General features: G+C 58.6%; 2 protein-coding genes across 3 annotated transcripts in view; one reads left to right on the plus strand and one right to left on the minus strand.

The window, feature by feature from the left end:
• Positions 1-21,653, plus strand: part of AP2A1 (adaptor related protein complex 2 subunit alpha 1) — a 32,471-nt gene extending 10,818 nt beyond the window's left edge. The window contains exons 2-24 of one of the 2 annotated variants that reach the window (XM_029924210.1): positions 1,118-1,186; positions 1,340-1,482; positions 1,705-1,898; positions 9,158-9,287; positions 9,633-9,734; positions 11,118-11,226; positions 15,009-15,159; positions 15,429-15,597; positions 15,717-15,854; positions 16,029-16,211; positions 16,749-16,846; positions 17,054-17,285; positions 17,387-17,554; positions 17,626-17,789; positions 18,102-18,167; positions 18,514-18,570; positions 18,681-18,763; positions 18,883-18,972; positions 20,078-20,201; positions 20,292-20,408; positions 20,493-20,562; positions 20,746-20,880; positions 21,207-21,653. In XM_029924210.1, the coding sequence (XP_029780070.1) occupies positions 1,118-1,186; positions 1,340-1,482; positions 1,705-1,898; positions 9,158-9,287; positions 9,633-9,734; positions 11,118-11,226; positions 15,009-15,159; positions 15,429-15,597; positions 15,717-15,854; positions 16,029-16,211; positions 16,749-16,846; positions 17,054-17,285; positions 17,387-17,554; positions 17,626-17,789; positions 18,102-18,167; positions 18,514-18,570; positions 18,681-18,763; positions 18,883-18,972; positions 20,078-20,201; positions 20,292-20,408; positions 20,493-20,562; positions 20,746-20,880; positions 21,207-21,284 (2,870 nt within the window). In that variant the 3' untranslated portion in view covers positions 21,285-21,653. The remainder of the gene's footprint in view (positions 1-1,117; positions 1,187-1,339; positions 1,483-1,704; positions 1,899-9,157; positions 9,288-9,632; positions 9,735-11,117; positions 11,227-15,008; positions 15,160-15,428; positions 15,598-15,716; positions 15,855-16,028; positions 16,212-16,748; positions 16,847-17,053; positions 17,286-17,386; positions 17,555-17,625; positions 17,790-18,101; positions 18,168-18,513; positions 18,571-18,680; positions 18,764-18,882; positions 18,973-20,077; positions 20,202-20,291; positions 20,409-20,492; positions 20,563-20,745; positions 20,881-21,206) is intronic. The other variant, XM_029924212.1, reaches the window with a different exon arrangement.
• FUZ (fuzzy planar cell polarity protein) lies at positions 21,644-26,243 on the minus strand. Its single transcript, XM_029924213.1, has 11 exons — positions 25,958-26,243; positions 25,585-25,706; positions 25,222-25,306; positions 25,038-25,106; positions 24,732-24,836; positions 23,746-23,943; positions 23,510-23,605; positions 23,114-23,220; positions 22,973-23,037; positions 22,819-22,893; positions 21,644-21,912 (listed from the first exon to the last, which is right to left on the minus strand). The coding sequence occupies exons 1-11, from the start codon at positions 26,066-26,068 to the stop codon at positions 21,686-21,688; spliced, it is 1,260 nt and encodes a 419-aa protein (XP_029780073.1). The 5' UTR covers positions 26,069-26,243; the 3' UTR covers positions 21,644-21,685.
• Positions 26,244-26,592: the final 349 nt, after the last annotated feature.

Consider the following 26,592-nt stretch of genomic DNA (forward strand, 5'->3'; position numbering starts at 1 on the left):
CCAAGAGCTGAGACCCAACGGACAAGGAGCTAACTGGAGAGACGGGCCCCGGGAAGAGGGTACAGCCTGCCCAAGGCCCCTGAGCGAGGAGGGAATGTGCGACGCCACGGGGTGGGACACAGTAAGGTGGTGACGGGTGACATTGGTGGGGTGGCCGGGGCAGGGCCAGGGGGCCTGGTCGCCATGGGGTGGAGTCCCCCTCAGGAGGCAGGGAGGGAGGCAGGCCAGAAAGGAGGCTGCTGCAGCGATTTGGGTCTGGGTGAGGCAGTCGCGGTGGCCGTCCCGCTGTTCTGTGGGCCAGGCCAAAGGGACGTGGCAATGGCTTGAGCAAAATGCTAAAGCCTCCGGGTTTCTCTCTGGACAAGCCGAGTGAGCCTGTCAAGGACAAGATGGTGAGGTCTGGCTCCAGGGGGACAGGGGGACGTGGGGAGGGACACAGCAGGCGGTGAGGGTGGCCCAGAGACCCGGGCACCGAGGAGCGCAGGGAGCACAGGACCTGGCCTGTGGGGTCAGGGAAAGGCCTCCAGACTCATCCCATACGTGGATCTCATCAGAAGAGTAGGAGCGTCGCAGACAAGTTGGGGAGAGGTCGGCAGCCGGGAGATGGAGGAAGTGGATCCGTGGGCTGACCGGATGGAAGGAGGGACAGGAAGGGCGTGGACGAGCTCAGCACCCACAAGTCTGGCCTTGTGACCGGGAGGCAGTGGGACCTTCGTGATACGGGGAACCCGGGGGAGGAGCAGGTTTTCAGGAGAGGCTGCGCTCGGCGGGGTGGGGTGGGGGTGAGCGTCTTCCGAGGCAGTTAGAGGGCAGCCAGGCTGAGCATTCATTTACTCACTCAGTCATTCATCACATTTTCATGCCACGTCAGTTCAGGGGCCACAGTGAGAGGACGAAGGAGGAAGCAAGTCAGGGAGCACCCCAAGTTGTGTGCCTGGCTTCTCCGGGTTGTAAAGACCGCTGAGCCCGGATTCCCACCACTATGAAGCTCCCAGCTAGAGATGGGGCCCAGGCCTGACCTCAGCCCTAGGCAGGCTGACCTCTTGCCAAGGAGAGTGAGGACAGGGAGCCCAGCCCTCTGGGACCCTCATCACCTGCTCTGCCGTCTCCTCCCCAGGTAAGAGCAAGGAGGCGGAGATTAAGAGAATAAACAAGGAACTGGCAAATATCCGCTCCAAGTTCAAAGGTAGGCTGGTGGCCTGGACTCCCAGGGCTGGGAGAGGAGGGGGCTGGAGGCCTGGGCCTGAGGGAGGAAGGGGCTTGGAGCTGGGATACTTGGGACTTGTAGGCATGATCCTTCCTCATTCTGCCTCCCCTTTCCTCCTTCCTCTGGCCCTAGGGGACAAAGCCTTGGACGGCTACAGTAAGAAAAAATATGTGTGTAAACTGCTGTTCATCTTCCTACTTGGGCATGACATTGACTTTGGGCACATGGAAGCCGTGAACCTGCTCAGCTCCAACAAGTACACGGAGAAGCAAATAGTGAGTCTGGTGGGGAGGGGCTGGGAGCCTGAGCATCTGGGTCTGAGGGAGGAGGGGAAGGGGGCTTGGACCCCTGGGTCTGAGGGAGGAGGGGCCTGGGGGCCCAGACTCCTGGATCTGAGGGAGGAGAGAGCTAGAAGTACAGACCCCAGGGTGGGAGGATTGGGGTCTAGGACCGATTGGCCACAACTCTCTCACCCCCCGACTTCCTTCCTCACCCAGGGTTACCTGTTCATCTCGGTTCTGGTGAACTCAAACTCCGAGCTGATTCGGCTCATCAACAATGCCATCAAGAATGACCTGGCCAGCCGCAACCCGACCTTCATGTGCCTGGCCCTGCACTGCATCGCCAACGTTGGCAGCCGTGAGATGGGCGAGGCATTTGCCGCTGACATCCCGCGCATCCTGGTGGCTGGGTGAGGCGCTGGGGGCCCAGGCACGGTGGGGTTTGGGATGGAATAGACAAGGCCCAGCCAAGTTTGAGGGTCAGAGAGATTGTGTCACCTGCCCGAGGTCACCTGGCCAGGACGTGAGGGTAATGTGGGGCTTAGATCCTGGTGGCAGCCCCATGGTTCTCTCTCTCCATCTCACCAGCCAACTCAATGGTGTGAAGCAAGCTCCCCAGCAAAGCCAGTGGGCTGTCTGATTAAGTGACCTTTAATGTCTAGTATAGAAGAGGCGGTAACCGTAAGTTATGTTGGTGACAGCCCTCCAGGACTTGTGCTTCTTCATTCATTCAACAAACATTTACTAAGCAGCTACTGTGTGCAAAGTGTGTTGATTGTGAGGGATATAGTCGTGACTGGAAATGGACACGGTCCTCCCAGCCATTCATGGTCCAAAGTGGGAAATAATCTTTGACTGAATAAATGCGGGATGAACCATGCACTTCCTCTGGGAACTGTGCTGTGGGGCACAGGAGCGCGTGAGGGCATTTCGTTGGCCCCTGACCTAGCCTCTCAGGGATGAGGGAGCGCTTCCCAGAGGAAGTGGCATCAGGCTGAGTCCTGGGCGTGGAGGGGGGGAGTCAGGAGATGGGGGGCACTGGGGTCAGCCTGTGCGACCATCCTGTGGCAGGAGGCCATTTCATCAAACCTGTTCGGAGTACCTTCAATGTGCTGGCACTGTTGTGGGTTTGCAGCGGCAGGAGGGAGAGAAGAGGACTGCGTGCCCACCCTCAGGAGGCTCACATCTGCGGAGGGCACCCAGAGAGCAAATGTACACATGAAAAAGTAAGATGAGTTCAGATAGTGATAATGCTGTGGAGACAACAAAACTGGGTAATGGGCGACAGGGGGTTGGGGGGCAGCAAGCATGGTGCTGGAAACTATTGACTCATCAGGGAGGGTCTCTCCGAGGAGGCGACTCGCAATTTGGGACTGGAATGATGAGAAGATAGTTACTTTAAAATGTCGGAGAATGTCCCAGGCAAAAGGAGCAGCAAGTGCAAAGGCCCTGAGGCCTGAGCTGTCTACATTCAAGGAACCAAGAGCTCGTCTCTGTGGCTGGAGTGCAGTGAACAAGAGGGAGGGGGGTGTTCGGATTTTATTCTAATTGAAATGGGAGGCAGTCAGTGTGTTTTAAGTAAGCACATGACGATTGTCTTTGTAATTTTATTATTATTGGTTTCAAGTTTATTTTGAGAGAGTCAGAGACAGTGCGAGTGGGAGAGGGGCAGAAAGAAGGAGAGAGACAGTCCCAAGCAAGCTCAGTGCCACCAGTGCAGAGCCTGACATGGGGCTCAAATCCATAAAACCATGAGATCATGACCTGAGCTGAAACCTAGAGTCAGGTGCTTAACTGACTGAGCCACCCAGGTGCCCCTGGATTTGTATTTTTAAAAGATCACTCAGCTTGCTTCGGGAGAAGGTACAACGTATATTTCTCGTAACGTGGTGGACTAGATTCCTGACTGATGCTCTTGCTGAAACCCAACTATCAATGTTGGATAAAAGAAGAAAGGAAATATTCTCCAGTGTATTCAGAGCTAGTGAGAAAATAAGGCGCACACAGGCCGCGAGCTGAGAAGGGCCTGGCACCTGGGAAAATGAGCAGTGCCAAAGGCAGATTTTGCTTGGAAAGTGAACCTAGATCTTGGTTTTGGGGCCCTGCAGCCTCTGGGAACAGGATACAAAGCTTGTCTGAGGAGAAGCTCCAGAGGCCACACTTCAAAGTGAGGGTGACCTAGAAATAAATCCCCTCGGGGACTATCAGCAAAATTACCTGTTTTGAACCTTGGCACACAGCAGCCCACACACTGGTTTTCAGCCTGATTTTCCCCCACCTGGCCTGCCCACAAATTCTTAAGCCAAACTTTAGTTTAAAGTGATTTAAGCTGGTCGTAGCCCAGGCCTGACAGAAGCAAACCAGCCTTTTCTGGAGAAGCCTACCTTCACGGCCGAAGCCCCCAGTGAACATGAGTAACGCCCAATCGGAAATCACTAAACACAGGCCGTGCAACCCCATGAGGGAGAACCCGCAGAACGGAAACTGAAGATAATCGTCGGATTGGAATATTCATATGTATATTGTAAAGTAAATACATGTATATGTTTAAATGAATAAGAAAACAGTTGAAAAATGGAAGCGCAAGCGGATTGGGGAAGAAGTGGAGAAGACTACTGAAGCGGTCTGCTTTAGCAGCTGGGCAGACGGAGCCAACACAGATGTTGCAGACCGGCAGCAGGAATGACAGAATTCACCAGAATGCAGCCCAGAGAAACACAGAGATTGCAAATTTAAAAAGAGAGGTTAAGAGTCACGGAAGATCGGGCGCCTGGGTGCCTAAGTCGGTTAAGCGTCCAACTCTTGATTTCGGCTCAGGTCATGATCTCCCAGTTTGAGAGTTCAAGCCCTGCAACTGGCTCTACGCTGACAGTGGGGAGCCTGCTCGGGCTTCTCTCTCTTACTCTCTACCTCTCCCCATCTCTCTCTCTCAAACAAACATTAAAGATAAAAAGGTCGGGGCGCCTGGGTGGCTCAGTTGGTTGAGCACCTGACTTCGGCTCAGGTCATGATCTCACAGTTCGTGGGTTCGAGCCCCGCATCGGCCTCTGTGCTGACAGCTCAGAGCCTGGAGCCTGCTTCGGATTCTGTATGTCCCTCTCTCTCTGCCCCTCCCTTGCTCATGATCTGTCTCTCTCTGTCTCTCAAAAATAAATGTTAAAAAAAAAAGTCATAGAATATAGAGAAGGTCTAACAATGCCGTTTAGAGCTCGAGCAGGAGAGCAGGAAGAGAATGATGGAAGCTGTTTGAACAGGTCGTGGCTGAGAATGTCCCAGAAGCAGTGAGAGGGGCCGATCCTCAGAATCAAGCAGCTCTAGAAACCATAAGCAGAACTGGACACTGGGCGCGGGGGTGGGAGCGGGAGCGGGGAGAGGCCGAGGTGTCCGTTGCTGTCCACGTCAGAGCTGCCAGTGGCTGGGTGCATTCGAGAAGTCATGCCGACCGGATGGGTTACGAGGTGGTGGGAATGAGAGAGAGGATGAGGGTGAACAGGTGCGTGGATGACCAGGGCTGGGGAGGAGCAGGGACCCGAGGGGCGAGACCCCAGCCGGGTTGGGCCTGTCGGCCATCTGGGCAGAGACGCCTAGTGGGTGGCCGGACCGCGGGGGTCCAGGCCAGAGAGCGAGTGCAGGGGCGTCGTGCACAGAGCATGAAAACTGGCACGCGGGCCACATGCATCTCCACGGCTCCAGTCACCGCGGTAGACAAGGAAAAACAAACGCGTGAAGCTTATTTGAATATTTTAATGTAACCCAGTCCTTCTAAAACATCTTCATGTTGACCCTGGATCAGCATGAAAATTACCCGTGTAATCATTCGTGTCATCGTCGTCACCGCCCCTGAGCGGGTTGTGCGCACACACGTCTCCACTCGGATTCTACTCACTTCCTGTGTTCAGCAGCCACACGCTGCCGGGGCCACCGTGTGGGACAGCGAGGGATGGATGGTAATTAAAGCCATGGCCAGATGAAGTCCCTCGGGAAAGAAGGGATGAGGAGTGACCTAAGGCCAAGCCCTGGGGTGGCCCAGCGGGCCGAGGTCTGGGCGGGTTAATGGGGAAAAAATGTAGAAAGGGCCGTGGGTTGGGACTAGAAGAAACCTTTGCAGAGGACGGAGGGGTCAGTTGTGACAGATGCCATTTTCGGCTTCCTTAAGGCGAGGACAGGCAGGCACCGTTGGCTTGGGCGAGACGCGAATTGCCAGCTGCCCGAAGCAGGGGGAACTTGGTGCCCGCGAGGGCCGAGAAGGAGGCCAGTGTGACAGACTCGTGAGCAGAGGCCATGTCCTACTTTCCCACGGGGAATAGACGCCGAGGGCTGGGCCGGGGTTGTCGGAGTGCTCGGCTGGTCTCTCTGGACACCTGACGCGTGGCCTTGACAGTGACAGGAGCACAGAGGAATGGGGTGTTTTAGGTAGATTTTTTTTATTAAAGATAAAGTCCAGGTCACATCAAGTTCACAGTTTCAGCTATTTTGTTCTTTATTTTTTAATGTTTTTATTTATTTTTGAGAGAGAGAGAGACAGAGTACAAGCGGGGAAGGGGCAGAGAGAGAGGGAGACACAGAATCTGAAGACAGGCTCCAGGCTCTGAGCTGTCAGCACAGAGTCTGATGCAGGGCTTGAACCCATGGACTGTGAAATCATGAGCTGAGCCGAAGCGGGATGTTCAACCGACTGAGCCACCCGGGCACCCCGGTTTCAGCTATTTAAAAACATACAATTCAGTGGGGTTTAGGATATTCACAATCTTATGCAACTACCCCCACTCTCTTAATTCCAGAACATTCTTTAATCCCGGGAAGAAGCCCCACACCTGTTAGTCACTCCCTGGCGCCTTTCCCCCTCGCTCTGGGCACCCACTGACCTTCTTTCTGCCACATTGGAATTGCCCTCCCCCGACTCGTCAGATGAACAGAAGCCCCAGTCTGTGGCCTTTTGTATCTGGCTTTTTTTTCACGTGGCATAATGTTTTCGAAGTTCCTCACATTGTATGAAGCTGAGCTGCTTTCCTTTCTATGGCCCGATGGTAATACTCTGCTGCCTGGAGGGACCACGTTTTATTTAGCCATCAGAAAGTGCCCGCTTTTTTTTTTTTTTTTTTTGACTACTACGAATAATGTGCAAATACAGAGTGTGAATTTTGTTTTCAGTTCTTTTGGGTAGATGCCGGGGTGCGGGATTGCTGGGTCATGTGGTATCACAGGTCTTTTAAAAAAGAAAGGCCGGGTGCGGGGGAGGGGGGGGGCGCCTTGGTGGCTCAGTCGGTTAAGCGTCCGGCTTTGGCTCAGGTCATGGTCTCACAGTTTGTGGGTTTGAGCCCTGCGTCGGGCTCTGGGCTGACAGCTAACTCGGAGCCTGGAGCTGCTTCAGATTCTGTGTCTCCCTCTCTCTCTGCCCCTCCCCTACTCACACTGTCTGTCTCTCAAAAATAATAAAACATTTTTAAAAATTTAAAAATAGTAAAATAAAAAAACCAGAAAGGTGGGGTGCCTGGGTGGCTCAGTCTGTTGGGCATCCGACTCTTGATTTCAGCTCAGGTGGTGATCCCAGGGGTCATGGGATTGAACCCCATGTTGGGCTCTGAGCTGAGCATGGAAGCTGCTTGGGATTCTCTCTTTCTCTCAAATTAAAAAAAAATAAATAGGAACAAGAAACAGGTACAGTAGAATTCCCCTCCCTATGCTTCACCTCCTCTCCACTTTCCCTTGCCTCTCTGTGCTCTGAATTTGATGGCCATTATTCCCACATGCCTCCTTGTCCTTTCACACCTGGGCACATGCCCCTACATGACACGGTTTTCAGCTTTACTTAAATAGTCACACAGTCTCTGTTCTCGGAACCAAGGTGATAAGTAGCTCTTACTCCTCCGCCTGGTGTGTGGCCGGACGTCCCCTTACCCATGGCTGGAGGTGATGGTAGAGGTCCCCTCCCTCAAGGGCTCTGGTGAGCGTTCCTGTGTAGAAACACCTAGAACAGAGCATGGCCCGGGGCCAGGGCTCCTGACACGTGGGCTGTCACGATGGTGAAAAGGTCCTTGTTAATGACGTACCATTGGGACAGATCTTCTGCCGGTTTGGGTTTTAGTTTGATGACTGTCAGTCAGTGAACGTTCTGGAGCCGTCACCTTGAATGTGTGTGTGTCCTTCCCCGGGGCAGGCGGCCAGGAGCACCTCGCTGGGCTCCGTCCCCATTGCTCCCAGGGGCATGCCGGCCAGGGGCGCCCCTCCTCCCACTCCTTTCCTTAGGGCCTGTCCCCGTGTCCACACCCCGGCCGTTGTGCGTGCGTCTGCATGTCGTGGAAGCACACAGAGCTGCTCTGTCGCTGCAGGCCATGTCTCCTGCGCGTCCAGGGAGCCGACGTCGCCCCTGGCCTTTGACGTGTGCGGGGACTCCCCTCGGTGCCCTCAGCCCTGGCTCTGGATGGGTCCTCTTGGGGAAGCCCTTCCCCTCGAGGCCGCAGCCCTGGTGCTCAGGTTAGCCCGCCCCCCCCCCCCCCCCCCCCCGCTGCAGGCTGTGCCAGCTGCCAGTCCGCGGCACCACTTCCTCATCCCCCAGCCCATCGGAGAGGGTCAGCGGCTTGTGCCAGAGCCGCGCCCCACAGGTCAGGACCTCAAGCACGTGCGTCTGACCCCAGTGCCTTGGTTTGTCACAAAGAGGCGATGGGCAGGGGAGCCTGGGGGGATCAGTCGGCAAAGCGTTTGACTTCTGCTCAGGTCATGGTCTCGCAGTTAATGGGTTTGAGCCCCGCATCAGGTCTGTGCTGACAGCTCAGAGCCTGGAGCCTGCTTCCGATTCTGTGTCTCCCTCTCTCTCTGTCCCTCCCCCACTCAGTCTCCATGTCTCTCTCTTAAAAATAAGTAAACATTAAAACAAAAGAGGAGTGGAGGAGTTAGGCGTGTAACAGTGCTGGGCACAGCAGCAGGGCTTTGGGGGGGTAGCTTTAGTGCTGTCACCTCAGTATTGATCGATGCTCCCCTGCAGGGCTCCTGACGCCCAGCATGGTCTGGCCCCCGTCCCTCTTGTTCTGTCTCCTGGCTTCTCCCTCTTGATTGCTCACTCGCTCTGTGGCCACACACGGGCCCCTGGTTGCACTCGGCCTGGGATGTTCTGTGCAGAGATTTTCTGGTTTTGAGGATTTTTTTTTCTCATTAAATTACCCAATTTTCCATCACATGCCACCTTCTCAGAGAGGTCTTCCCAAATGGCGTTCCCAGCCCCTCATCCGTGGGCCGCTTTGTGCAGTAGCGCTGAACACGGACAGTGTCTGGGGTGTGTGTTGGGTACTGACCGCCTGCCTAGAATGTGAGCCCTGTGGGGACAGGCGTTTGGACCAGTTTGTCCACCACTCTCTCCACCGCGTCCGGGGCATAGCACGTTGCCCGGCCGGCACTCAGTAAGTGTTCGGTCAGTAAACGGAGGCACACAGCCCAGGTTGGCCTTGTGCGTCGCCCTGCCAGAGACCCCCCGCTTACTGAGATGGAACCCAGTTTGCAGATGAAAATACCAAGGCCCGGTGGGTGATGAGGGCAGCACCAGATTGGATCGCTGGTCCGCCTGGCTCTCCCCACGTCTTGCTGGGCACCCCTTTTGGGAGGCGAGAGGGCAGAGGGGAGGTCTGGGCAGGCTGGGGTCACACTGACCTCCCTCCACCAAATTGTGTCCCCACAGGGACAGCATGGACAGTGTGAAACAGAGCGCGGCCCTGTGCCTGCTGCGGCTGTACAAGGCGTCGCCTGACTTAGTGCCCATGGGCGAGTGGACGGCCCGCGTGGTCCACCTGCTCAACGACCAGCACATGGTGAGGCCCCCTATTCGCCGGGGACCCTTCTGCCTTGGACGTCACCTAGAAGCCAGGGAGTCCCGCCTCTGCCCGGATTCCCACCTGGATGCCCAGGGACCCCTGCCTCTGTCCCGCAGGCCCAGTGTCGTTAGTCCCTGTCACCCACCCAAGTGTCCAGAAACCCCTAGGTCAATCCCTGATACCTGCCTTGATGCCCGGAGATCTCTCCAGTGTCCCCAACACCCATCACCCACCCAGCCCTTGAGTGTCTGCTCTCGGATCCACAGCCTGGACATTTGTCCCCAGTCTGACCCTCCCCCACCGCACCCTGAGCCCTGACCTGCTGTTGATGTGTCTCTGCAGGGCGTGGTCACGGCCGCTGTCAGCCTCATCACCTGTCTCTGCAAGAAGAACCCGGACGACTTCAAGACCTGCATCTCCCTGGCCGTGTCCCGCCTGAGCCGGGTGGGTGTGGTCTCCGCGCCCTGGAGCACCTCTCGGGTCCCCCTCCTCCTCCCTGAGAGGCATCCCAGGCCAGTGGTGATAACTCAGGCTCTGAGCTGGGCTCATCCCGGCTCAGCCACCGCTCTGGGCCTCATTTACCCGATCTGTTCAATGGGGACACCCCCAGGTCCCATCTCACAGTCAGTCAGTCTCCATGGAGTTAGTAGGAGCACCGGAAGGGGAGAGCGGCTCTCCTGATCCCCACCCCACTGTCTCTTACTTTCTCCTGCTTTTCCGGCTATTCCTTCTACATCTTCCTTCCTCTCTTTCTTCTGCACCTCCTACCACCTCCTACCACGAGGCCTTGTGTGGGGACCCGGATGAGTCCGACATGAGCCCTCCCGGAGCTCCCTGTCCCGTCCGGGGGAGGGGCATGTGGCAAGGCAGGTGGCCTGCCCGGATTTTCATAGAAGGGGTGATGTGTGCCGCAACGGAGGTAGTACAGGGCACTGTAGACCCCAAAGGAGGCACTTAACCAGCCTGGCACTCTAGAAAGGCTTCCCGGGACTGAGTCTGGGAGTGAATCCGGACATTTCCTGGGCAGGTAAGGGGAGGCCTGGATTCTCAGGCAGAGAGAACAGACACACCAGCTTGTTCACTCGCTTTGTCCTTTGTTCACCATACATCTGAATCCTGGTCCTATGGGCCAGGCCGGCCTGGGACACGTGCAGTGACACTGGGGTCAGCGCACAGGCCCTCATGGCAGTGGCACAGAGCATGCTGGGCATGCTTCCTGGAGGAGGGGATTCCAAGGGTGAGCAGGAGTTTGCCTTGAAGAGAAGTCCCACACTCTTCTACCAATTCCCCACCTGTTCCCCCTGTTCCCCAAGCCCTTTCTTTTTTTAATGTTTATTTATTTTTGAGAGAGAGAGCACAGCAGGGGAGGGGCAGAGAGAGAGGGAGAATCTCGGGCAGGCTGCAGGCTCTGAGCTGTCGGCACAGAGCCTGGTGCAGGGCTTCAACTCACAGTCCGCGAGATCATGACCCGAGTCAAAGTCGGATGCTCAACCGACTGAGCTGCCCAGGCGCCCTTCCCGAGCCTTCTGTTCGATCACGTGTTAGGCCTGGGAACCCAGGAGAGGGTCCTGCCCCGGACCTGTTTCCAGTCTCGGGGGACAACTACAAAGAATCAAGGCCCCCGCGAGCTGGGGTGATTTGTGCTCGCGGGGTCAGCCCGGGGCATGGGGAGGCTCTTACTTGGAGTAGGGGGCTCGCGGGAGGGGGCTGGAGTGGCAGAGACTTCCTGCCTCCTTGGAACACTCGATGAGCCCCAGCTTAGGTGGCTCGCTGTGTGCTCCCCCACTGCCCCCGTGCCCATGCCTCACCCCCTCTTTCTGCCCCCAGATCGTCTCCTCGGCCTCCACCGACCTCCAGGACTACACGTACTACTTCGTGCCGGCGCCCTGGCTCTCGGTGAAGTTGCTGAGGCTGCTGCAGTGCTACCCGCCGCCAGGTACCTCCGAGCTCCCCCCGCCCCACCACCGGGATCTGGGGCCGGGCGGGGGCCGGGCCTTCTGCGAGGGTTGGGGGGCGGGGAGCTCAAAGAATCGGACACATCACGGTGTTTGTTGATCTCCCGCCGCAGGCTGGGGTCCCTGTGAAGCCATGTGTGTGCTCCAGCCCTGAAGGTGGCGGCTCTTGTCACAGCCGTTTCACGGAGGCGGAGACCGAGCTTGGCGGGGGGAGGTCCTTGCCCAAGGTCGCCCAGCAGATCAGGGGGTGACGCCAGGCCGTGCTGGCTGAATTAGCATAGCTCTGCGAGAGGTGTCCATGGCCTTGTCGCTCAAGGTCTCGGCCGTGGCGTGGATGATGTGCCTGGGGCCAGCCAGCTAACGCACCGGGGGTGTCTGAGTGAGGGGGAGCCATCCCTGCAGTGTGCATACAGGGAAACTGAGGCTCGGAGAGGCAACATCTCCTTTCCTGGCCCAGGCCACGACTCAGAGGCGGAGCCTGACTCCAGCCTCTCGCTGCAAATCCCTTGCTCCACCCTGTGGGCCGGGCCCCCCCTTAACTCCCGTCTGGGGAGCTGTCTCACCTCGTGAGCAGTTTTGAGGGGCCTGTGGCGAGGTGCTCAGCACATGGTAGGTAATGGCTAAACCAGTTCCCTTCAGTTCAGCCAGGCTAGCGAGCTCCTGCTGCGCCCAGGACCTGCGTGCGGCCCTGAGCCTTCACAGTCATCTGTGCGTGTGTGTGTGTACACGCATGCGTGTCTGCAAACCCGTGGCTGCATGTCTGTGTGTGGATGGGTTGTGGGACGTAAGTGACACCAAAGGCCCCTCCCAGGCTGTGAAAGCCAGTGATGAATTTTATCGTGTGGCCCTCAGGAAGCTCGTGCCCTCTCTGGGCCTCTTTCTCATCCTGGAAGGAAGAGTTCAGGCAGATCTCTACGCCCACTTCCAGCCCAGGAGCCCGACCATCATTTTGGGGTGTGCCCAGAGCATGCCCCTCACCTACTCTCGCCCCCTCTGTGCTGTGGGAATTGCAGCCATGACCCTGAGCGAATGGTGCTGGGCAGGAGAGGCCGTCTCCCATTTATTTACAAGAAAAATGTTTTAAGTTTACTCATTTATTTTGAAAGACTCAGACAGCATGAGTGGGTGGGGGCAGAGAGAGAGAGAGGGAGGGAGAGAATCCCAAGCAGGCTCCGCACTGCCAGCACAGAGTCCGATGTGGGGCTTGAACTCAGAAACCCTGAGATCATGACCTGAGCTGAAACCAAGAGTTGGATACTTAACTGACCAAGCCACCCAGGTACTCCCTGTTTATAAGAAGAATTTTTTTTACATTTATTTGTTTTTGAGAGACAGAGAAAGGCAGAGTACAAGTGGGGGAGGGGCAGAGAGAGGGGGAGACACAGGATCTGAAGCAGGCTCCAGGCTCTGAGCTGTCAGCACAGAGCCCGATGTGAGGCTTGAACCCACGAACCGTGAGATCATGACCTGAGCCGAAGTCAGGTGCTTAACCAACTGAGCCACCCAGGCGCCCCCGCATGAAAATTTTTTAACGACGTATTATGAAAAAATTTCCAACATACAGACAAGTAGAGCATTTTTGGTGTGTACACGTGCTCTTCACTGTTTTTCTTCTGAAATATCTCAAAGTCAGTCACAGACATCGTGATGTTTTTACCTTTGAGTATTTTGTTACACGTTTCTACAAACCGTAGGCATTCTTATTCACGGCTGCAATTTTGTGGTCACACTTAAAGGGAACAGCGGCTCCCCGGTGGCCTCAAATACCCACCGCAGATTTCCCTGATTCTCCCCAACATCATTCACAGTCTGTTCAGACTAGGATCCAATCACGATACAAGCCCTGAGGGAGGCCTGCCTGGCTCAGTCGGTGAAGCACACGACTCTGGATCTCAGGGTTGCGAGTTCGAGCCCCACGTTGGGCGTAGAGATTACTTAAAAAAAATAGATTGAAAAAGAAGGCGAGACAAGTGTCAAGTTTAATTATTTCTCTTAAATCTGGAAAGAATTGTCCCTTTATTCTGTGACCCTGGCTTCGACCTCAACTTTTTATTATGAAAGATTTCACACATACGGAGAACTTGCAGGATTGAGTGGTGGGCCCCCGAGCCCACCCCCGACTCGGCAGAGACCGTTAACGCTGCTCCTCGCGGTCTTGTTGGCTTTGTTCTTGCGAACACACACTTGCTCCGTTCCTCGACATAAGTTGCAGAATCATGATGCTCCCCTCCCCCAAACCCACCCGTACACATTTCCTAAGACCAAGAACACTGCGCAAAACCTCGGTGCCCCGTCCCACCTGGGAAGATTCAGAATCGCTTCCCAGGGTCAACTGGCTGTCCAGGCTGTCCATTCAAACCACACTCGTTGTCCACAGCTTTATGTGTATGGCTTAATAAAAAAAAAAAAGTAACGGGTGCCTGGGTAGCTCAGTCAGTTGAGCATCTGACTTCGACTCAGGTCATGATCTCACGGTTTGTGGGTTCGAGCCCCGCATCGGGCTCTGTGCTGACAGCTCAGAGCCTGGAGCCTGCTTCAGATTCTGTGTCTCCCTCTCTCTCTGACTGTCCCCTGCTCGCACTGTCTCTCTCTGTCTCTCAAAAAAAAAAAAAATTAAAAAGTAACAGAAGTAACAGTACAATCTAGGACCACAGCTTAAATTTCATTAGGTCTTTGTCCCTGTTTTTGGCCTAGAATAGCGCCCCCCTCCCTGTTTTTCTAGAAGCTGGGAGAGTTTTTGCCTTGCAAGAGAGTCCCGCGTCCTGGGGTTGGCTCATAGCTCCCTCGGGTCCTTCTTTCGTTGCTCTGCCTCGTGAGCCACCCGAGACCCTTGGCTGTGATAATTTTCACTAGCATGCTTGACAGCTGTTCTTTTTTGTTTGTTTATTTAATTTTTGTTAATTAAAAAAATTTTTTTAATGTTTATTTATTTTTGAGAGAGAGAACAGAGTATGAGCAGGGGAGGGGCAGAGAAAGAGGGAGACACAGAATCTGAAGCAGGCTCCAGGCTCTAAGCTGTCAGCACAGAGCCCGACGTGGGGCTCGAACCCCAAACCAGATCATGACCTGACCCGAAGTCAGATGCTTAATCGACTGAGCCACCCAGGCGCCCCAATTTTTGTTAATGTTTATCTATTTTTGAGAGACAGAGAGAGAGTGCAAGGTGGGAAGGGGTGGGGAAGATCGAAAGCAGGCTCTGGGCTGATAGCACAGAGCCTGATGTGGGGCTCAAACTCACTAACTGCAAGATCATGACCTGAGCCAAAGTCAGACGCGTCACCGACCGAGCCCCCAGGTGGCCCTTGACAGCTGCCCTGTTCCCAGGGTGCTGCCTCGCAGCCCACAGACTGGCAGTTCCTGGTGTTTCTATGAGCATCTGGCTAGCATCTGTCTCAGGCGCTCAGACCGCTCCTTGGGGAGACCCGGGTTTCACAGTGTCTCCGGGGAAGGTTTCTGGAGCTTTCTTTGTTCTGTGGGAAGCCTGAAGAGCAGTCAGTGCCGCAGAAGGGAAACCTGAGGCTCACCGGGGTGGGAGTCAGCCCAGAGCAGGACAAGAGCCCAGGTCAGGAGTCGTGTCTTCTGTTGGCTTGCTGCCACACCCACCCCGTGCCCCTCAGTCACCCGGAGATCGAGGACGAGCTTGAGGGAGCAGAGACCCCAGGTCACAGCTGCAGGGCCCACACTTCCAGCAGATGATCAGAACTGTGGTCTGGTCCCTGCTAAGCCAACCGCTCAGCCTGGGCCGCACCCTCCGTCTCCCCAGAGGACGCTGCCGTGAAGGGACGGCTGGTGGAGTGTCTGGAGACCGTGCTCAACAAGGCCCAGGAGCCGCCCAAGTCCAAGAAGGTCCAGCACTCCAACGCCAAGAACGCCATCCTCTTCGAGACCATCAGCCTCATCATCCACTACGACAGGTGCGTCCTAAGAGAATGGGTCTAGGTGTCGTGACTTCTGTCCAGATTGGTGTGGACCCCCTGGAAAGCAGAATTCCTGAGTCTCTTCCTGTGGGCCCAGCGGCCCAGATGTCCGGGTCACCAGGAGGCGTCATGATGGGGACGGAGGGCGAGAGTTAAGACCCCGGTCCTGAGGGTGACGTGGGGTGGGCCGGCCGGGCCCAGCTGGTCCCCCAGCTGCTCACGCAGCCCCACCTCGCCCCCGTCTCTCTCCATCTCTTCGCTGGCAGTGAGCCCAACCTGCTGGTGCGCGCCTGCAACCAGCTGGGCCAGTTCCTGCAGCACCGGGAGACCAACCTCCGCTACCTGGCCCTGGAGAGCATGTGCACGCTGGCCAGCTCTGAGTTCTCCCACGAGGCGGTCAAGACGCACATCGACACGGTCATCAACGCCCTCAAGGTATGACACGTCAGAGCCCACCCTGCACGCAGGACGGGATCCCTGTCCCCCGGGAGAGGCGCGGGGCTCAGAGGCCACTGGGGAGCCTGAACACCCCCCCCACCACTCTCCTCCCTCAGACGGAGCGGGATGTCAGTGTGCGACAGCGGGCCGCCGACCTCCTCTACGCCATGTGCGACCGGAGCAACGCCAAGCAGATCGTGTCAGAGATGCTTCGGTACCTGGAGACAGCGGATTATGCCATTCGCGAGGAGATCGTACGTCCACGGAGTCGCTGGGCCCCTGGATCCCGGGGAGGACGGGTCTGGGGTTCAGGTCGCCTGGGGTCTCCAGCCAGGGTCGGTGGTGAGCCCGGATCCGGTTATACCACACCGGGCCCCTAGGGGGCCCACGCGCATGCACTCACCCACCCCAGCGCTCCCCGCTGGCAGGTCCTGAAGGTGGCCATCCTGGCCGAGAAGTACGCGGTGGACTACAGCTGGTACGTGGACACCATCCTCAACCTCATCCGCATCGCCGGCGACTACGTGAGTGAGGAGGTGTGGTACCGGGTGCTGCAGATCGTCACCAACCGTGACGACGTCCAGGGCTACGCAGCCAAGACCGTCTTTGAGGTCGGTACCCCCCATCGCCCGCACAGCGGGACACTGGCCAGGACAGCTGTGGGGCCGGCCAGCCCGGGCCGCCATCCGCCTTCTTCCTGCTCAGGGCAGTGCCTCGGCCTCCCTGGGCCACCAGCGGGCCTGGGGGCCAGTGTGACAGGCGACAGTGCATCAGTGTGGGCCACCCGTGTGTAGTACCCGAACCCCAGGTCCTGGCAGGTTCCCAGTGCCTCTGACCCGGGAAACGGGGACATGTGCCACCAGATTTTACCACCTGTGTGAGCAGGGGTGGGGGGGGCAGTCACATGACCGGTTCGTGCCTCAATTTCCCCACCTGTTACCTCCTCGAACACACACACACACACACACACACACACACACACACACACACACACACACACACACACACACACACACACGACAGCACGGTGAGAGCTCACAGGTTCCTAGGAGTGCAGGGCTCAGGCCTGCACCCGGCCCCCCGAGCGATCCTGCATCTGGGCGCTCTGCTCGTCGCTGTCGTCACCCGCCCTGTCCCTGCCTTTGCAGGCGCTCCAGGCCCCGGCCTGCCACGAGAACATGGTGAAGGTCGGCGGCTACATCCTCGGGGAGTTTGGGAATCTGATTGCTGGGGACCCCCGCTCCAGGTGAGGGGGTGGTGAACACAGGGCATTTCTGAGGGGTCCAGGGCTCCGGGGACCCCAGGAGTCTCGGGGTCAGTGGCAACGGGGCTCCCAGGAGCCTCTGAGACACGGAGTCGCGATGGTTGCTGCCCAGGGTGGCCTCTGAGGGGGCAGCAGGGCTCTGGGGGGAAATAGGGGGAGACATGTGCTGACACACCCCGCCCCCCACAGCCCCCCGGTGCAGTTCTCTCTGCTGCACTCCAAGTTCCACCTGTGCAGCGTGGCCACGCGGGCCCTGCTGTTGTCCACCTACATCAAGTTCATCAACCTCTTCCCGGAGACCAAGGCCACCATCCAGGGCGTGCTGCGGGCGGGCTCCCAGCTGCGCAACGCCGACGTGGAGCTGCAGCAGCGTGCCGTCGAGTACCTCACGCTCAGCTCGGTGGCCAGCACAGACGTCCTGGTCAGAGCCCCGGCCCCCACACGCCTCTCCTTCCCCTCCGAGCCTTGATTGCCCTCTCCTCTGCCACCAAGCCGCCCCTGACCCGCCCTCGCGCCCCACAGGCCACGGTGCTGGAGGAGATGCCGCCCTTCCCGGAGCGCGAGTCGTCCATCCTGGCCAAGCTGAAGCGCAAGAAGGGCCCCGGGGCTGGCAGCGCTCTGGATGATGGCAGGAGGGACGCCAGCAGCAATGACATCAATGGGGGCGTGGAGCCCACCCCGAGCACTGTGGTGAGTCCCTAGGCCCCCGGGGTGGGTCTGTCGGGCACTACCCCATCTCACCTTCTGCACCTTCCCTGCAGTCAACGCCCTCACCCTCCGCCGACCTCCTGGGGCTGCGGGCAGCCCCTCCCCCAGCCGCACCCCCAGCGACATCAGGTGCAGGGAACCTCCTGGTGGACGTCTTCTCCGACGGCCCTGCTGCCCAGCCCAGCCTGGGGCCCACCCCCGAGGAGGCCTTCCTCAGGTACTACCGCCTGGGCCCCGGGGCGCCCCTTTTCCTTCTGCCCCCTCCCAGCCCCCTCCTCCCTCCTTGTCCTTGTGCCTCTGTCGCCCTGGCTGCCACTTCCCCAGGCCTCCTCTCTCCCTCTGGCCACTCTGGACTCGGCTGACCCTGGCCACACTATGTCGTCCTTCCCCATCGCTATGTCTCAGCCTGCTCTTCCTTCTCTCTTTTCCTCCTCCCTCTTTCTCTGTCTCCGGCCCTCTGCTGCCTCTCTGGGATTGGCTGCCTGCCACGCCTGTCTTCTCTTGTCTGCTCTGGGATTGGATGGCCCAGCGAGCTGGAGCCGCCCGCCCCTGAGAGCCCCATGGCTTTGCTGGCTGACCCAGCTCCAGCTGCTGAGTAAGGGGTGGCCTCAGGGGTGGGGGGCAGATTTGTGGCTCCGGGAGGGATAGGGGACTTCGAGCTCTTATCAGGGGGTTCCTGATGAGCTGCAGAGGTGAGAATTTGGAGGGAAGCCAAAGTCAGGGTCCTCTGATGCGGGGGCAGGGGTGGTGGCACACACCAGTGTCCGATTCCCATTAGAGCCAGTTGCCAGTCTGATTCTGGGGTCCTTGGGGGTGGGATCTCAGTATGTGGGTTCTGGGGTTCTGCTGTCTTGGGGGCTGCTGTCTCCCACCTTTAGCTCTGGGTCTTCTGCTCTAGCCCCCCAACCTCTTCCCATCTCAAAGCTCTCTCCACCTTGCAGCCCAGGTCCTGAGGACATCGGCCCGCCCATCCCAGAGGCCGATGAGCTGCTGAATAAGTGAGTCAGGGGAGAGCTCAGGGAGGGCGGTGGGGACAGGTGGGGAGCACGGGGCAGGGCCTGGACAGGCACCCCTAGCCTCCTGAGCTCCCCGCCCCACCCCCACGCAGGTTCGTGTGCAAGAACAACGGGGTCCTGTTTGAGAACCAGCTGCTGCAGATTGGAGTCAAGTCGGAGTTCCGGCAGAACTTGGGTGTGTCTGGGGCTGAGGGCGGGGTGGTCAGGCAGCGGGGATGGGGTTTTGTGACCCCTAGGCACGGGTGGCACCTGGATGGTCTCAGATGGAACCCCGCCCCTCCCCACTCTCCGCAGGCCGCATGTATCTCTTCTATGGCAACAAGACATCTGTGCAGTTCCAGAACTTCTCGCCCACTGTCGTCCACCCCGGAGACCTCCAGACTCATATCCTCCCGGCCTGGCCCAGCCCCCTCCCCTGAGCCTTGCCCCCGCCTTGTCGGCCTTCCTGGCCACTGGGAAGCAGACGGACCCAGGTCCGGAGCCCGGTTCCGTCATCTTACTTGAAAGTCTAAGCACACGGTTACTTCTTGGAGGCTTAGTGTCGTCTTTGCTACCGGGGCGGGCCTCTCCTCCCCAGGACAGCCTGCACACAGGGAAGCGACGGGCTAGGCATGCCTCAGCCTGTCCCTGTCCGGCCTCTGTGATCTTGTCCTCCGAGAGGCTCCACACCCATGATTCCAGTGCCTCCTGTGCTCAAGAGCCAGGCCTGCGGGTCTCGTGATGCTGACCAGAGCCTTCTGTGTCACCTGAGCCCATCACTTTGCCTCTGCGAGCCTTCCTGTCCCCTTATCATAGCATGGTTTTGAAGATCGGTGTGGATGGAAAATTCAGGAAAGGTGGCTGGCGTAAAGAAAGGGGTCAGTCCCCTCTCCTTTCTCTGATAGTGGTTTTCAGGCTTTGCCTCATTCATTGACATTTCCAGAGAACTGCGCCAGGCTTGGCTCTGTGCTGGGCATGGGGGTAGGGGCCAGGGTGAGAGGGGCATAAGACCCCATCCTTGCCAACTTGAAGGGAGATGTGGCAATGCTGCCGCCATTTTTGGTTCACCTACCACTTGCCAGACACACCTATAAGTACTTGTCCTGGATTATTTCATTGAACGCCCAGGACACTGTGTCCATTTTGCAGATGAGGCTGAGGTAAAGTTGCTTGCCCGTAGTCACCGAGGTGGTAACATCCAGGGTTCAAACTCAGGTCAGCCCCCACAGTCCCGGAAGGGCTTCCACCCTAGTGGGGTGTGATGTGCCACCTTGGAGGTCACTGAGCCCATGGTGGAAGGCCAGTGTAGGCAGCCAGGGGGTGGTGAGGGGCCTCATTTGGGAGGGGGACTTTGGGCCTCAGAGTATGTATGAGCCCGGGATGGCGGGACCAACCCCTCAGAGGCCTGCAGGCTGGGGCTGCGGGGAAAGTTCAGAACCATCAGGGGTTCACGGCCAAGACCGCCAGGGCCCGCCGCCTCTTTCCGGCTTCCTTGACCACAGGCGGGCACAGCTGGCGGTGCAGACCAAGCGCGTGGCTGCGCAGGTGGACGGCGGCGCGCAGGTGCAGCAGGTGCTCAACATCGAGTGTCTGCGGGACTTCCTGACGCCCCCGCTCCTCTCCGTGCGCTTCCGGTGAGTCGGGCGGGGCACTGCCTAGCGGGTGCCTTCTCCTGGACCGGGGTCGGGGTCTGATGGAGCCCTCCTTGCCACCCCTCCCGCCAGGTACGGAGGTGCCCCCCAGGCCCTCACCCTGAAGCTCCCTGTAACCATCAACAAGTTCTTCCAGCCAACAGAGATGGCGGCCCAGGACTTCTTCCAGCGCTGGAAGCAGCTGAGCCTGTGAGCAGCGGGGGGCGGAGCCCCGCAGGGGGAGGGGACTGGGCCTTCCCGGGGGTCCTGTCTTAAACTTTTCCCCGCCCCCAGCCCCCAACAGGAGGCTCAGAAAATCTTCAAAGCCAACCACCCCATGGATGCGGAAGTCACTAAGGCAAAAGTGAGTGACAACTAGGCAAGGCAGCAGGGGGGCCCCAAACTAGGATCTGGGGAGCCATGCCCAGTTTTCTGTGCATCTGTTTTCCCATCTGTAAAGTGGGGCCAGTTCCCAGCAAACTGGCCCGCCACCGCCTGGTTGCTGCCCGACCTGGGACCCTCTGATGGCTACCTTCTCCCTCCCCAGCTCTTGGGGTTTGGCTCTGCTCTCCTGGACAATGTGGACCCCAACCCTGAGAACTTCGTGGGGGCTGGAATCATCCAAACGAAAGCCCTGCAGGTGGGCTGTCTGCTCCGGCTGGAGCCCAACGCCCAGGCTCAGGTGAGTGGTGGTCCGGGAGGCGCCCAGGACTGACGTGTCGCCCCTGCCTGGCTGGCAGTCTCTGCGTCCCTGTATTCTCAATCACAGTCTTCCTCTCCCCTTCCCTCCTGACTTCCACCTCTCCGTATCCTTCCCACGCTTCTGGTTCTGGCTTTGACCTTCCGCCCTTTACCTCCTGTGTCACTTTCATTGCTGTCTCCTGTCCCTCCAGTCACCTTCCTGATCTCTTTGCCCCTTTTCTCTTTTGTTGCCCTTGTACCCTCCTCCCGGGCTCCCCGTCCCCTGGGCCTCCTCCCTGAGTCCACGCCATCATGTCCCCAACCCAGATGTACCGGCTGACCCTGCGTACCAGCAAGGAGCCTGTCTCCCGTCACCTGTGTGAGCTGCTGGCCCAGCAGTTCTGAGCCCTGGACTCTGCCCCCGGGGATGTGGCCGGTGCCGGGCAGCCCCTAGGACCGAGGCAGCTTTGGTGGATGGGGCAGGGAGGGGACCTCCATTGGTGACAGGGAAGACCCCAGGGGTGGGGGGATGCCTGGGACCTTCCTCCGGCCTTTTGTATTTTTATTTTTGTTCATCTGCTGCTGTTTACATTCTGGGGGGTAAGGGGGAGCCCCCTCCCTCCCTTTCCCCCCTAAGCACAGAGGGGAGAGGGGCCAGGGAAGCAGGCGCCTCCTCCCCTCCCACCCCACCCCATTGTAGCCCCTCCCGCCCCTTCCCCGTCCAGGGGCTGTGTATTATTGTGAGCGAATAAACAGAGAGACGCTACTAGCAGAGTCTGTGTTCACGGCTCCTGGCTGCCCAGTGCTCAGAGAAGCGGGGTGAGGGCGTGCAGAGTGTGGGTGGCCAAGCTCCGCAACCCATGGGTGGGGCTCTGGGAGGACAGCAGCAGCAGCAACCGCCGCGGCCCCAACTGCAGGGCCACCAGCCGCCATCCTGCGCCTGGCTCCTCGGGTCCAGACACCAGGTAGCAGGCTCTTGGCACCTGGGCCCTCTGGGCTGCGTCCTCCACCTTCTCCTCTGGTGACCCCAGCTCTGGAGGAAAAACAGGAAGGGCCTAGGTGACCAGAGGGGCCTGGACAACAGAAATGCCAACCCACAGGAGCAACACCACATCCAGGGCCTAAATTCGGCTCCAGACGGGGGGGGGGGGGGGGGGGGGGGGGGGGGGCGGGGCACCAGCTGGCTGTCAGCTGCCTGAAGAAGGCCATGGACGTTCCCCCTTCTCCCCAGCCGGTCTCCATCCTCTCTCTTCCCTGAGGACGCTGTGTGCAGCCGTGGACCAGCTGCTCAGCAATGCAGATCACAGACCACAGGTGATGCTTACCAGGTGCCAGGCCTGGGGCTCCCGTATGACCCTCCTGAGGACCCCACCCCACTTTACCCATGGGAAGCAGGTTGGGGGGGCAGGGTCCTCCGTCCTTACCACATGGAGCTCTTCACCATTTTGCTATATTCATTGGGATCTTCACTGGGGTTGTAGAATCAGCCTAATTCCCTGCCTTTTTTCCCTGGGGCCTCATGGGTTGCACACAACTTTCCCTTCCTAATCTGGGCTTTGAGGGATGCCCCCACCCCCGGGGTGGGGGGCAAAGACTGTTGGCAAAGCCTGTAGTTTGAGCAGTACAGTGGAGCGTGTGGCTGTGGGAACCAGGCTGCCCGTGTGTGCTGGCTCTCTGCTGCTTATCAGCTGAGCCTCAGTTTCCTCATCAGTACTGTCAGAGTGACGGGATAACAGGAGGTATCGCCCACCTGCGAGGATGAAGTGACTCATTACGTACAGAAGCTCTCGGCAGATCGAGTCTGTGCCCAGGGGAGTCTGCAGTCTGAGGCTGGGAGCTCCCTGCCCTTCCCCATCAGGGTGGATGCCCCTTCCTGTCCTCCCCAAGTGTCTGAGACTCATTGTCCTATCATGTGCAAAGGGAGCACTCTGCCGCTGACCTGGTGGGAAGTGGGTGGCGGTGACCAAGGTGTAGAAGGAGCGGAGGAGACGCCTACGCTGCTCAGGAGAAGGCTCTGGACGGGGAAGAGAGACCTGGTGACAGAGAGTTCCTCCTGGGCCCACGCCCCTCCTAGCCTTGCCCCCGTCGGTCACCTTGATCCCCAGAGGGCTCCACGGTGAAGAGGCAACGTTTCAATTCTAGGTGGAGAAGCAGCAGCCTGCGAACAAGGGGGTGTCACGGGCCAGGGAAGAGGGGAGGAGGACCCCCAACCCACGCCCCCGTCCAAGCCCTACCCGAGGATGTCCATGTGCAGGGGGAAGCCAGCGGGCAACGCTCGGGGTCCCAGTGGCACGCAGGCCCGCAGCGGGTCTAGCACTGGCTGCCACCAGCGGTCCAGGAGCTGAAGTGGGGGTGGGAGGGGGGGATGAGGTCAGGGGCGAGTACTAGGGGAGGGGGCGTGGGCAGGGAGGAGGGGAGGGGCCCGCGAGGGCGGAGGACAAAGGGGACCCAAGGAAGGGATGAGAGCGAAAGGGGGAAGGGGCTTGCGTGAAGGTGATCCAAACGCAGTCCACAGGAGGCGGGGCCTACCGGAGGGGCAGGGCCGAAGGAGGGCGAGGTGGCGAGGAGGGGCCGGAGCTCGCGGGCAGAGGGTGTAACGGGGGAACAGCGGGGACATGCCCCGGATTCACCTGTGGATCCAGCTGGCTGAGGGGAGGGCGCGGCCCGCAGAGCAAACAAAGCTCCAAGCCCGGCAGCAGCGTCAGGGTTAGAAGCCGGTGCGGGACCTGAAGCGGGACGGGGGTGGAGAAGCAGGACGGACCGGCCGGAGCCCCGCCCCTTCCCACCGAAGCCCCGCCCCCCCACACCTTGGCCCCTGCGTCCGCTCTAGTGCACCCCTCCCAGGCGCAGAGCCCCCGCCACTTACCGTGGGACTCCCGTGTGGCAGGTACACCGGGTAGTCGCGAGCGGCCTGAGGCGGCAAGGACCCCACCAGCCAGGGGAGCAGCACGGCCTCCGGCGTCCCCAGCCGCCACCAGCTCTCTGTCGCTGCGACCACCCGGCCCGACACGACGAGGCTGCCAAAGGCCGTGCCAGCTGCCTCGGCGAACCCAGACAGGGCTTCCTGGATAAGGGAGGCAGCTGAGTCAGGAGTCAGGGGACATGAGCAGGGGCGGCAATGATCTCCCCAGGGGGTCGAGGAGTGTGAAGAAACCGGCAGGCTCACCTGGCCCTGGGTTCCTTCACCTTCATGGGCAGGTACAATCCGCGAGTCACATTGTAAAGTGCGATTAAACAGGTGAGGTGCCTGCTCCCTGGCCTGACACGTGCTACTGACGCTAATAATTCTAACAGCGCAGCCGCGGTTCAATGAATCCTACTATGTGCCAGGTACGTGCAATCGACAACCTACCCAAGCTCAGAGGGGTCAAGTCACTTGCCCAGAGTCACACTGCTGGGAGGCGGCCATACCATGTGAATCAACAAGAGCAGTATTTAAGGAAGGATAGATAGATATTCACTGGCCAAAGGAACAGTGCGTGCCAAAGCAAGGAAGTTGGGAAGTTGTTGGGATTCGTGGGACCCCCGAGGCAGCGAGGTGAAGGTGGACTGTGGAGTTAGCAGAGGTCACGGTGAGCTCGTTGGTTGGTTTCAGATTTCACAGGCCTTCATACACCAGGCTGAGGGGACCGAAGCTCATCCTGGGGGTGATGGAAGCCACCAGAGGGCTGTGAGCTGGGGAGGGGTGGGGTCAGCTCTGGGTGTAGAAAGACCCTTCCTGGGCCAAGCTGGGAGTGGAATGGAAGCCCAGAGGATGGGAAGAGGTTGAGGCAAAGGCCCAGGGATAAGAGGATCAGGACTAAGCTAAGGCCACAGTGACAGGTTCAAGGGTTCCCAAGGCATCCTCTTTACCTGCAGGAGAGACCCCTCTGGAGGAACCACACAGTCCACACACTGGGTCAGGTCCCCGATCAGCTCAGAGTCCCCCAGGAAACTGTCAATGAGGCGGTAACTGGCCTAGCAGAGGGCAGAAGGAAGGAGCTTAGGACCCATGTGGCCCCCAGATCTGCCTCCCCTTCGGAAAACTAGCCACTAGCCCGGCTGGCCCTAGCTCTAGGGTCAGACGACCAGGCTGCCTCAGAGGCTGCCGGGAACTGTAGTTCCCAAATATCAGCAAACAGGCAACCTAATTTCCATCCTCACGTCCTGCAGCCTCACCCTCAACTCCTTCTTCAGCCTCTCTACGTTGCGGATATTGGTCAGTTCCTCAAGTCCCACAAGAAGAACCTAAAAGAAACAAATAAGACAGGAGGGGCTGGGGGGTCTGGACTCCTGGTGTGAGGGAGGAAGATGCCGAGAACTTAGATTCCTGGGTTAGGGGAAGAGGGCTGGGGAGCCTCACCATGGCCCCAAACACCACCTGGAGTAGCCTCTCCAGCCTCAGCTCTGAGGTGCCCTCCTCAGATGACAGGACAATGAGGGTGATGCTGTGAGAAAGGAAGCCGAGAAGCAAGAATGAGTCCTGGCCTTGGAAACAGAGCAGTGAAGAGAGTAGAGCCTGCCCTTGACCTTCTGCCAGCTACGTCTTTTGTCAGCCAGCACAGCCTGCTTCTCATACAGAGAAACCCAGGGATCAGAGAGGGTAGCTGGTTTGTCACAGATCCCACAGCCAAGTAAACAGCTGGCCTTGGGGACCGCGGGGTCATCTTCAACAGGGGCTATCACCCGGGCCCTGGGCCTGCCCCAAGTTACCAACTGGACACACCTGTCATGGAAGCTTTTCCACACCACGGTCGTGTCCTCGGTCCTTGCAGAACTCAGCTGCACCTCAAGATTCTGACCAAACATGTGTACTCCATTGAGAGAGCCGATGACAGAGAACGGGAGCTGGGGGGAAAGGTTGGGGACATTAGACAGGAGCCCCCAATCCCCTCCACCTTAGGACCCAAGTGTCCGGGACCCCAGTCCCCTCCTCTTTCTGGATCCCCTGGCCCCTCCTCTTCTGGGAACCAGGATTATTGGTCGATTCATTACACTCTTGGCCCTTTAACTAAACTCAACTCCGAAACTTCTCCAGACCCTACTCTCTTGAGTCCCAGTGCCTAGCCCCCTGGAGATCCAGGCGTCCAAGGCCCCACCTGCTGGCGGGCGGGGGCGCCGCCGCGGCTGCTTCTGCAGAACAAGGGGACTCCGCTTGAGGCCGCGAGGCAGAGCAGATGCACGGTGCCCGCCGTCCCCTCTTCGCCCATTTGGAACCCCCTCCAGTCCCCTCGTGGGGGCAGTCAGGGACCACCTTGGAGCATGCCCATAGTTACGCCAAGTCAGGAGGCCACCAGAGGGCGAGATGGGGAGCTGATTGGCAGAGAAGCAAATTCCCGCCTTCTCCATCCAACTCAAACCCATCCTCAGCCTCATTCGAGCACCTCCCCCAAGCCCCGTTAGGTTCTCTTCCGCCCCAACCGGAAGTCACATACCCCGAACAAAGATGGCGCCTATTGTATTTGCAATGCTTCGTATTTCTCCCTGAAACAGTTTGACTCCATTTATTTAAAGAAGAGAATGAAGAGCCCGGCTTGAAGGTAGTGACCGCACCAAGGCGTTGTCTAGCAAGCATCAGGTGGGCTAGGATGGTTTACATACTAAAATGGTAAAAAGTTGTGCCTGACTCAAAGATGGTGGCGGTGCCGAGGCGTTGCCTAGCAACCACGTTCCGTCTATTTCCCAGACTAAAGCTGTATTTACTGTGCCCCACTCAAAGATGGCCTCGTGACGT

Source organism: Suricata suricatta, chromosome 16 (genome assembly GCF_006229205.1).
Source record: "Suricata suricatta isolate VVHF042 chromosome 16, meerkat_22Aug2017_6uvM2_HiC, whole genome shotgun sequence".
NCBI classification, from domain to species: Eukaryota; Metazoa; Chordata; class Mammalia; order Carnivora; family Herpestidae; genus Suricata; species Suricata suricatta.